The sequence below is a fragment of the Cupressus sempervirens genome, chromosome 8 (genome assembly GCF_028749045.1).
Source record: "Cupressus sempervirens isolate cs-2001-9-10 chromosome 8, ASM2874904v1, whole genome shotgun sequence".
NCBI lineage: Eukaryota > Viridiplantae > Streptophyta > Pinopsida > Cupressales > Cupressaceae > Cupressus > Cupressus sempervirens.
The window spans coordinates 841,536,443-841,548,100 of record NC_143125.1 but is presented as its reverse complement, the minus strand read 5'-3'; the positions used below and the strand labels follow the sequence as shown (position 1 = coordinate 841,548,100).

Sequence of the window (11,658 nt, the reverse complement as noted above, 5' to 3'; positions counted from 1 at the left end):
TGACTAAATAATTTAATGCTCTTGCCTATGGCTTTCGACAGAGAACATTGGTATTTACCATAGTCAAGGCATATTAACCATTTGATAAAATGTTTATGCATTAGCCCAATCATAGACAAATAACATGAATTGTTTGACCATCCTCCCTTCATCTTCTAGCTTGAACGCATGGAGATCAACGACAGTTGCAAACAAAAATAAGGCACATGAACTATTTGGTGAAATGCTCTCATAGCTCCAGCCGACAACATTAAGTGATTTTCAATTTTGCAACTTTCTTCAAATGGGAGTGTGAAATATAAGTGGATGTGCCATGAAGAACATGGGAGGTGATGTGTGTGGCATGAATAGCATAGTGCCTTGAAACCAAGATGGAGTTGTACCAGCCTCAAAGATATCTGACTTGTTTGATTGAATGCATTGAAGGTCATATTATCACTATTTGAAAGAATGACTAAGAGATTCATAAATTTATCAAGAATTGCTCTTGGGAATTTCTAATGATGGAAGAGTTGAATTAATGCTTGTGCAAAGAAGATAATGCCAAATCTCTTGGGTTCCAAGTGTTGAGAAAATGCCAACTATTTCTTCTAACAATGTTCTCTATTTTGCAAATTTGAACACATAATCCCAATTGAATTGGAAAGTTTGTGGTCTTACATAGTGGGGACTCATCTCACTAAAGAAGAGGGATCCTCTTGTACATGCCATTTCTGATAACCCCAATACCTTATCCTTTATGCAATGTAATGGCTTTAACTCTATCTTTGTAATCAGTGACTTGTGTCATTCTGGGGTTAATTTTAGTGAGGTTAATTAACCTCTCCAAGATTACGTATTTTGGAGGTAGTTATTAACCACAAAGAGGTAGTTCTTAATCTCTGTGTCTATATAAGGAGTCATTTTTGGCATTGTGAGGGACTTTTGGATTTGGAAATAAGGGGACACTATGTTAAAGTTTTGGTAGCAAGACAATTTTTAGAAAATGTGTACAGATCTTGTTCTTGTGATCAAAAATTTCTTTTATGTTCTTGGTGCAAAGAAATAAAAAGGAAACACATTTTGAGTTCTCTTTCTACATATCTGAAAGTTGAAATGTCGATTCTTTTTGTGTAATGGGTGTTTTCACGGTATTGTGCAAATGTTCATGAATTATTGAATCAACATTGTGCTAATAGTAGCATTCAAGTGTAGATCTTGATTGTTGTTGTTAGTGGTTTATGTTAATTCAAGAAAGCTGTGAAATCGTGTGGTGCATTCGTCATCATGAGCTTTCTCATCTTTTAAAGTTTGATTTCATCTTTATTCAGAAAATTTTAAAACTATATCATACGAGGGAGTTGCCCCTCTAAATGTAGAGGAAGGCCGCATACTAAGGGCCTATCCAATTATTGTGAATGGTTTGCCACATACACTCCATTGGGCCATTTTCAAGTGACAAATCTGTTTACCAACACTTACATATAAGACAGAGACTAACAATTGTTTTGGCAAAAATAATTTCAAATTGATTTGAATGAATGGTAGGAAAATACTGAGCCAGTCTCCAAATTTTAATTTTTGTTTTATATACAATATAATTGATTAGATTCCTTCTCTGACTATTGTCGAATATAATGATCTTTATAACTACATTGACCGATTATTTCTAAAAGTAAAGTATAATTCATTTACATCAATATAAATATCATAAAATAATGAATAAAGTTTCAATGTAAACTTTTGCAAGGGTTCATGAATCATCAATAATGTAAATGTTAAATTGAAAAGTTGTGATATAGAAGACCGCTCTTATAAATGCAATTAAATTTAAAAGCAATTTAATATTATAAGAGTTATTTAACAAGAATTTCGGATTTATTAATACTAACATTAATGACCTTTAAATCTTTCGAATAGTTGTATTCAATTTTATTGATTTGAAATGAAATTTATTTTTTCATTGTTTACTCATAGCTAATAGAATTAATTAAATTTTAAAAATATATTAAAATTATGAAACTTTACAAAACATAAATAAACTTCAAAATTTACAAAATTTGATTGATTTATTGGCATTTCATGATTCCGTAACTTGTGTTTGCAGGAAGGAACTGACAAGGATAATCACTTTGGAACAAAGGCAAATTAAAGAAACAGTAAAATTAAAGAAATATTAAAAATATGACAGTAAAATTAGTAGTTGGACAGGCAAATGAGACAAACATTTAAATTGCCTCTTGCCCAAAAAAAAATCGTTAATTTTTGTTATTCTAAGTAGCAGATTCGTAGGCGATAGACTATATAATGGAACAGATTCAGACTGGGCAGTTCTTTCGAGCCGGGGAAAACAACCTGCAGGCAGTTGATACATTCTTCACCCACGCCTGGATACAAATTTTAATTCTCAACGAATGTTTTCGAGAAGCCTGCGAAAATCTCGACTCAAGCTTGAGAATGCAGTAGCTCAGAAATACCAATATTTTCAAACCCACTTCTCGTTGTTATGAACAGATTCGCAGCAGATTGGTTTTCGTACTTCTCATTTTTTTTCAAAAAATTGCTTTGGTAGGGTTTCGTAATATTTTCCTGCGAATTCTGCCTTTTTATTCTCATAGACATGGTTGACAGCAGCAAACAATTTGTGCAGAAGTTTGAGGTAAGCACTTGCTATGGTTTCTGTTATTTTTTTCTTTCGGTAATCTGTAAGTGACTAGATCAATTTTTGTGTTGTTTTATTTCATTGTAAAACAGTCATGTTGTTTTTCCGTGTAATGGATGAATTGGTTATATGCTGTTTTATTACTGGCTGTTTTCACGTAGAAATAGTTTGAACTGTAAAATGAATTTTACATATTTTTGTTTGTTGGCCTTGGTATTGAGGTTATTTTCGTGAAATTCTCCTGGATAATTTTTTTTTGGCTGTGCTGGGACAGGTGAGATGGCATCAGGTTAGCTATTTTTCCGGTGAACATGTCTTGCAAGGTGCCACTGAACGGTGGCACTGGTAATTTTATGAGTCCTTTTGCTGTAACATGTTTCCATGATGCAGCAATGCATTCCCTTATTTTAGGTTCACCTCACGGGTGGACTGTGAAGGTAAGAAAGCTTAGAAGTTATGGAGAAAGGGAAACTAGATTAAAGAAATTACGGGCTGGGCAGTTTCGCAGGATTCCTCTGAGGAACCTTCAAACAAGGCTAGGTTGGGGTCATGCTCTTGACGAACGAGGCAAAACAAGGGTTTTCTGCTGTCAACAAAGAAATCCGTTTTCACATGCATATATGCAATTCAACGAAATTGGTAAATTCCTGGAAAGGAAACTGAAATGCCAAAACAGAATACAATGGCGTTTTCAATATCCTAGTCAAGGCATGGGAATGTTTATAGATCTTATGGAAATGCTTAAAGTTCACATGGTTATGTTAAAAGATTACATTTCTCAATGGAAGAAATGGTTGTCTTTCAAGGGACTGTTTATTGTTCACTTTACAATTGTTCTTGGAGCGCTGTTTTTGTGTGCACAAGCTGGAGCCCAAGCATATATCGAGCAAAGAGTTTTGCCTTCTGTTGCAACTGCCATGGGGGAAACTCTTGGTCGGAAACTCAACCTTGGCAGGGTTAAAAAACTCTCTCTCTTGCGGGGAACACTCTCATTGGAATCTTGCTCCTTGGGTCCTCACTCTGAGGAATTCTCCTGTGGGGAGCTTCCGAACGTTAGGCTTCAGCTTCGGCCTTTAGCCAGCCTACAGCAGAGACAGTGGGTGATTAAGGCCATGTTGGTGCAACCTCATGTTTTGGTTACCCAGAAGGAGGACTGGACATGGTTAGGTATCCCTACTCCACTTGAGAAGCCTTTGGGAAAACATAGTTCAAATGAGGAGGGCATTGATCTTCGCACAAAACGTAGGAGACTTGCAAGGGAACAAGCAGCTATTCAGAGTGCTGAAGAAAGAAACCAGTTGGCAAGAAAATGGGCACAAGAGGGCTATATATTTGCAGAGATTGAGGAGCCAAGGTTTCCAGAGGAGGAGACTGCAATGCAAGCTGAAGAAATTGTAAACTCTGACTACATGAATTGCACAGAAGAAGAGTCTACCCTAGAAAAAGGTATTGATATAGGGGAAACGAGTATGGAACAGTTGCATCACAAATGCATGGAAGGTATCTGTAATGAAAGCAGATTGAAGGGACCTGACTGGGAGAGAGACTTTGAGCACGATAGTATGGATTTATCTTTTGTCTTGAAAATGTCTGTCTCAAATGTAAAAGTGTGGTTAAAGGAAAATATGTTGAGTCCATTGCTACACCAATTCAGTTCAGCTCCAAATCATGAACTCTTATGTCAGAAAGTAGCAATGCAAAGAAGAAACCTTGATTGCAGTGCTGCAGCAGCAAGGGCATACTTTGAAAACCAGGACAGGAGAAAAAAATCTGATGCAGAAGATGGAGGAGATGCTGGAAAGTTTGGCATAGCAGAGGACACTCAGAAGGAAATGGAAGAGACACATGAAGAGAATAGTAACTGTACTGCAAATGATATGGGGCCAGTTAAGTGTCCACACACGGTTCAACCAAATAAAGAGCTATTAGAGAGGACAAGTCATGCATTTACCAGCATTAAGCATCCATCTACTGATTCCATTAGTCTCTCTTTGACAAGGCTTGAGCATGTGCCATTGTTGGATCGAGGTGTTGGAGTGGAAGGTGAGGAAACAAAATCACCAGATCAGTCTCTGAAGCATTCATTTACAAATGGCATAGATAATGGAAAAGGGCCTGTCTATGAAGCTGTAGTTGAGCCTAGTGAATCATGTGAAACAAACAAACTCTGTAAATCTACTGAAAATCATTTTGAAAGAAGGGGCAAGGAATTAGCGAATGCAGAATGCATGAGTGAGAAAAGATCTGCTAATTACTCTAATACCATGGACAGTGTATTGCAAAAGGTAGCTTGGGACATAAATAACAATTGTTTAGAAGATGTTAACATTGCAAGACTTGATCCATTTGCAAATATACGTGACAATTCATTTGGGGAATTACATGGACAAATGATCACCACTGAAACAAACAGACAAAGAGAATGGAGTGACAGTGATATAACTCGGGGTTCATCTCCCGTGCTTGCAAGTTTAAGAGCCTCTAGAGATATGGCGCAGGCAAAATCTACAGTTGATAAGAGTTCTCAGTTTTATACACTAAAGGGAAGCCCCGTGACAGCATTTTCAGGTAAGTTCATCACTTGTGTGCAGAGAATGGATAGATACATACGAAACAACTTCAAGCAACTTGCCACTAAACTCGAGTCAGGTGACCAAAAAAGAGTATGCATTGGAGGGCCAGAGAAGCTACTGCCAGTTTACATAGACTCTGTCTTTTTCAGGGGTGGAACTCTAATGCTATTAGGATATGGAGATAGTGAACCCAGGTTTGCAGCTGTTTATTCTTTGGATTTTTTATTTCAGAACTTTTTAACAACCTTAAATTGTGATGTTTATAATTGCTTTTGTTTGCTCTTTTGTCTGGTTCTTCATGGACTAATTGTGTGTTTAGTAAAATGAATACTTTTATGATGGCCTGTGAAGCATCCAGTGCAGGCTTTGAATTTCCATCTAAATATTCCTATTCTTTGAGTTGCTTCTTAGTGTTTTATTGCTTGCTTTGTCAAAACTGCTTTGCAATTATTGGGTAACTAATTAATATGAAGTGGTATTTTAGATGCCTAGCTATCAGTACTTGTGAGTGAGGCTGTTTCTGAAGATGATTAGTACCATGTTGAATCACAAAAAGTGTTTTTGTATATAGCTATTTGAAGAGGCTTTGCAATGCATGATTACCTTGGTTACTTTGTACTAAGATTGTGAGCCAGCTAACATTTTTTAAAGGTTCAGTAAAAATTTCTGCACAGTATCTTTGCAAAGATCTCCTTATGTTGGTACTACTTGATCAAGAGACTGGTTTTATATCTGTATCAAGCGTCTCTAAGTGCACCTTGGTGATTCATGAGATTAATGATCTATTATTTGGTAAGTTTGGATATTGATGTCTATGGTGTATGTATTTTATGTAGGGTAATGGAGAATATCAATGGACACCTTAAATTTCGAAAGAGATACGACCAAATGCATTTGAAATTAACTGGGATGCCAAAGGAGTGGCGCACTGGTTATCCATCAAAAGATGGAGGGAAGTTGTTTATAAATGTGTTTGTTAATTTCCTTCAACAGGAGTGGCATGTTAACATAAAGGCGAGGGACCTCTTTGCTCCGGTTAGTTGCTAGTTTCTTATTGTCCTATATACAGGTAGCATCAACACTGCTGTATCGTTCAATTCATATTGATGGGAGTGATGCCGTGTATGTAGCTAATGATCTCAGTGAGATCAATGGTTTGTTCTAATTTTGAAGGATTAATTTTTTGAAATTAATTGTACAATAAATGAAATTTCTAGGATGGACTTCATTTTTGCAGCTTTTTGAAAGGATACTGGAGATTCCAATTGTTTGGGCAAATGGCAGAGCCACTGGAGAGGTGCTAATCTAAAACTTCTCTAACTTGAACTTAACTATAGAGTTACTGTAGTTGAATTAATCTCATATGAAATGGTTTTCAACTTTTCTTGTGGGCATAAACATATTTTATTTAAAGAAGAATTTATTTGTCAATCATGAAGGTCTGAATTACTATTCTTGGGAAAATAGATGCTTAGCATGATACTCCATGGATTTGCTTGGAGACAACTTTCTACCCTATTCAAAGCTTCTTGAACCTTTCCAAGCCTTGTAAACTTTTAAGAAGCATCGACTGCTACATTCCATCTACAAATGTTAGAGCCTTTAAAAAAAATACTAAGTTAAACAAAGATAAATAAAACATGTTATAACTATTGGAGTGATCTTTCAGATGACAAATTTTCAGTTGCATAAATGTTTGAAAGCTGGTGAAGGTTTAGGAGGACAAGATAATGGTAAGAGCCTAATCTCAATCAGGTGATTAATAAATATTCATATAGTAGGGATTGGTGTAGCCACATTGTTTCAGGGGAATATCAAAAGTGGAATCATCCAACATAAGTTTATACAATCTAAAGAACACCAAACACCATTTTTCTTGCCTTTTGAACATTGGATCAAGGGAACCAAACACCTTTACTTCTTGCATTCTAGGAGGTGGTCAACCAGATTCATTTTCCTCTTAAATTTAGCTCACAAAAACTTTTCATTGCACTTCTAGGCGAATTTACAGTCACCCATGTCTTCAGTAGATTCGACCATGTTAATGTAATGCCCCTGACTAAGGCTGACAATTTGTAATGACCCTTACTATAAAGGCCACTGAAACCCTCAAACTGGACTTAGGAATTTTGTCAAACAGTTGGCATGTAACCGAATAAGGCTGCAATATCACTAATTGTTGTACAACGAAACCTCAATATATGATGCCAATAATGTATGAACAACAATTCCAGATTATAACACTACCAATCTAAGAGATAGATGACAATATGAAACTCAAATATGAAGTCCAATGCAATTCTGATTTTATGACAGCAAATATAACTGATTACAATGAGAGACTGTCACAACTATGCACTTCTAATACATCAAGCTCTTGACAATGCAATGTTATGACATGAACAATAACCCAGTTCAGATTTGGAATGCAAATGACGAAACTTTTACAACAGTTATTAATGACTGGAAATAACTATTTATGCAATGACAGTGCTGACTGTTCTAATCCATAACATGCAATATTTTGGCAATCAAAACTTCAGTTTGTGCACCTGGAATAGCTCCAATTTTGCCGGATATGAATGCTGAATTAATGCCACACGAAGACCTCACAATCTGCCCCAAACCGACTCACAAAATTGCTGCTGCTACCCAACTGACAGGGCCGTACAGGTACGGCCTGGTACGGCTGCTAGATAAAAATATTGCAGCGTTTTTTGTCACTCCAAAAGCAATAAATCTGGGCGCCTAGGGTTGCTGAATAACTCCCTAAAATATGAAATTCATTCGTCAAGCCAATTAGGAGTTATGAGCAAAAACATGGGTCCAAACCCTAGACTGGCAGTCTGAAAATAATGCACAACTGTGTCTTCAAACCCTGTTAATCAATCCACAAATGCTAGGGCACAACTGAAACCCTTATTCCAACCAAAGTAAACCCTTATAATTGAATCTCAATGAAGTCCAAATGAGATGGCTGAATTACCAACTCCTCAAATGCAACAATCCAGGTGATATTTCACACCCTCAAAGTCGCCAATCCAAGGGAGTGATTCGTTCCCAAAGATCAAATAATAATTTGCAGACCCAAGAGACTACAAAATTGCTCCACAATGGAAGAAGTAGAAGAAATCTCAAATCCAGGCATGTCCAAATGAGAGGCCCAGCCCTCTATTTATTCACTTTTTCTAAGAAGTTGCTAGAACTTCTAGAAACATCCTTTATAAAACCTCATTATGATGCACTTTTTATAATAAAGTAATTTTATAAAATAAAAAGTGCAACTCAACTTAAAATTATAACATGTAGGCCCCGATAACACATAATAATGAAATATAACCTCTTAACACTTCTTCAAGAGCAAAATATGACCATCTGATCGGCAGAATTGACTCTCTCTCCACACCATTTGCCTACGAGAGTCGAGGATAGGCAAATCCGGCACGCTACACGAGGTCAGCCAAAAATGGGGACATTACACAATTTTATTAAGACAGCTGATCCACTATAGTAATGGACCATCTGGAAATGGGGCACGTCTATGCTTAACACCAGTTATTCCCTTCTAACAAAAAAAAAATTAATGCAAGAGTGAAAGGGTCCCTAAAAGGTAATGACTTTTGGAAGGAAGAAGGTTTAAAAGGAAGATCAAATAAGAAAGTATCATATCAATCAGAAGGAAATAATATGTGATTTGCAAATAAATACTACAGCTAAAGAGGACGTAAACCCTCCAAGGGAAAAACTAAGAGATTTAAGGACGAAAACCTTAAGTTATTCTATCAAGTTATTGGACAAAAATACACTAGTTACCTAGATATTAAGGACAATCATTTAGGGAAAATAACTGCAAATCGGAAGAAGAAAGATGGCAGAATGTCATAATAAAATTCATGATTATAATTAAGTTATATCTATAAATGTAAATTCAATTATTTGTTTTAATGAAAAATAAAATAAGTGTCTAGAAAAGGACACTACATAAAGCTCCCACCACAAGCCCGGGGAATAGTCTTCTGGTTGATAGCTAACCAGTTCCACAAGTCAGGTCTTTCCTTATAACTATTAGATGGACAAATGTAACTTAATTAAAAAGTGATGTCATCTTCTTGAGCCCAAACCACACTTTTTTCTTGGAGATACATCAGAACTATAATGTCCCCTGCTAGGCTTTGTCTTAATCATAACTACGTCAGCCCAAATTTAATATTTATGTCCAAAGCTAAATGGATAAAGATATAATGATTCAGTCTAAGATGTTCAAAGTAAAGAGAATTATTCATTCATATCATTAGATTAAGTTATCTATATTATATATTATAAAAATCCTTATTGACCTTAGTACTACTTCAATTTGATGAAGGAAAGATTATGTATGTACCAAGGTGCCTAGAGACCAATTACAATGGGATCCCTCAAATTTTACGGGTCCAAGCTTGTATGCTATCTTGGGACTTGCCCTCAAGGCTTTTGTGATGCTGACCCCTACACTGTCTTGGGAATAATACTATTGATTGGGTTTAAACAAGCCCCTCTGTGGGAACATTATAGCCCTTGTAGTGTCCTAAAATTGCATCCTTGCATTATGACACTTTTGCATTGTGTCCCTGTCATGCCCAAAATACAGGGCAAAAACACACCAACAATTTTTTAAGTTTATTTGTAGTTTTCGATTTTAGTTGTTTTATGTTAATAGTAATTAGTATGTTTTAATATTAGTATATTTTAAATGTTGTTAATTTAGTTTAGTTTGTAGTTAAGTGTATTTTAGTTGTTATTGTGGATTAGTAAGTAATTTTAGTATTTTGTTAGTTAGTTCTATTTTATATTAATATTTTAGTCGTTAGTAATTATTCTTAATTAAAAGGTGTTAGATATTAAAATTAGTTGGTTAGTTAATTTATTTAGAATAGCATGTATTAACTTAGTAGTTTAATTTTTTTTAAAAAAAAAAGTTGGGCATGATAGTCCCATAGGGAAACATTGGAAAGCCATGATCAAATGGACACATTTTGACATGATGACTCCTTATAGCATAGTGTTTGCAACCCTCCATGTGAATTTGGAGCCCACATGCTTGGACATGAGCACAACACGTGAATGTCAATGCAATGCACTGGTGTCCACAAAACTTTAAACGCAAAGATCGCTTTCAACCCATGCCTCCTCTTTGGATTTAAACATAACGACTATTTGCACCTATCCACCACGATAAAAGACCCAACCTTGCTCATGTGAATCTCTCTCTTTCATTCTATCTTCTCTTGTAGGCTCCTTCTCAAGCTCTCTCCTTCTCATTTGCATCCTCGTAGCGAGGTGTTGCTCGACCTAATCCACACTTTGAAGGGCTTATTTTATCTCTATTGTTTGTGTACTCTATCTTGTGCTTCGATTTACTTATTGTACATTGCAATAGTTCATTATTGCTTGCATTGTTGTCTATATGCTTTATTACTTTAGGTTGTAAGGGTTTTCTTCCCTCAAAGGGAGGTTCTTTCTACCTGTTTGATCTCTGTACAACAAGGGCTTTCCTTCGTCCAACAAGACTTGTTCTTGTTTGTTGCCCCACTTTTCATTCTCTAACCAATTTGCAAAGTGGAAATTTTGTGTTCTAGTAAGGTCCTAGGTGTGTTCAAGTCTAAGTCCAAGTCCCCTTAGGTGGAAAAAGTCTTCATCAAATTTTTCATTTTACCCTTCTCCACATTTCATAGCTGGGTGGTTTTCCTTTTGTGTTGTGAGTTTTTGCGGGTAGCTTAGTGCCTAATTTGATGGAGATTCATGAAAACATGCAAAGATCATTTACAAGAGTTATATCTGCTTGGGATCCATTGTTTTCTCCGCGAGAACAAAAGTTTGCGAAAATCCAGACTTCGTCTTCTCCTCGGCAGTTTTCCAACCCATGAAGGTGATTTTTTGCGGAAAGTAGCAAATGATGCATACGGGCCGAAATAAGAAGATAACGACGTACCTTATAACAAATTAATGTTCCTCTTACAATTATCTACCTTTGGAAACATTCAGGATTCGTCACAATTCTCAGAATCATTCCAGGCGGAAAACTAGAAACTGACTTCTCCTTGGTGGGTTTTCAACCCATGAAGTCAGTTTCCCGAAAAAGCTAATTTTGAAGGAAAAGAAGCAAAGGTGGGTTCCTAATGACTTTTCGCACTACTTTTGGACATCTCCGAACCCAAAGGAAACCATGATCAAAAGGTAAAGTTAAAAGGCAAGCCTGGGTGGAGAAACGAAAATTGTCGTCTCCTCGGTAGGTTTTCAACCCATGAGGACAATTTTTCGGATTTTAAAGAAAATAACGTTGGTGAGTGGATTAAACCCATATTTTGTGTGCGAAACCTCTCAAGATGATAATGGAAACAATCTAACCATTGCGGGAAAGACCTATTAAGCAGATTCGCTTCAGTGGATATTTTGTTACGGAGTACT

At 36.2% G+C, this 11,658-nt stretch overlaps 1 protein-coding gene across 1 annotated transcript in view; it reads left to right on the top strand.

Moving 5' to 3' along the window:
* Window positions 1-2,239: 2,239 nt before the first annotated feature.
* Window positions 2,240-11,658, top strand: part of EMB2410 (embryo defective 2410) — a 279,730-nt gene continuing 270,311 nt past the window's right edge. Inside the window, exons 1-4 of the mRNA XM_089795541.1 lie at window positions 2,240-2,638; window positions 2,916-5,408; window positions 6,051-6,249; window positions 6,452-6,511. Of these exons, the coding sequence (XP_089651667.1) occupies window positions 2,953-5,408; window positions 6,051-6,249; window positions 6,452-6,511 (2,715 nt within the window). The 5' untranslated portion in view covers window positions 2,240-2,638; window positions 2,916-2,952. The remainder of the gene's footprint in view (window positions 2,639-2,915; window positions 5,409-6,050; window positions 6,250-6,451; window positions 6,512-11,658) is intronic.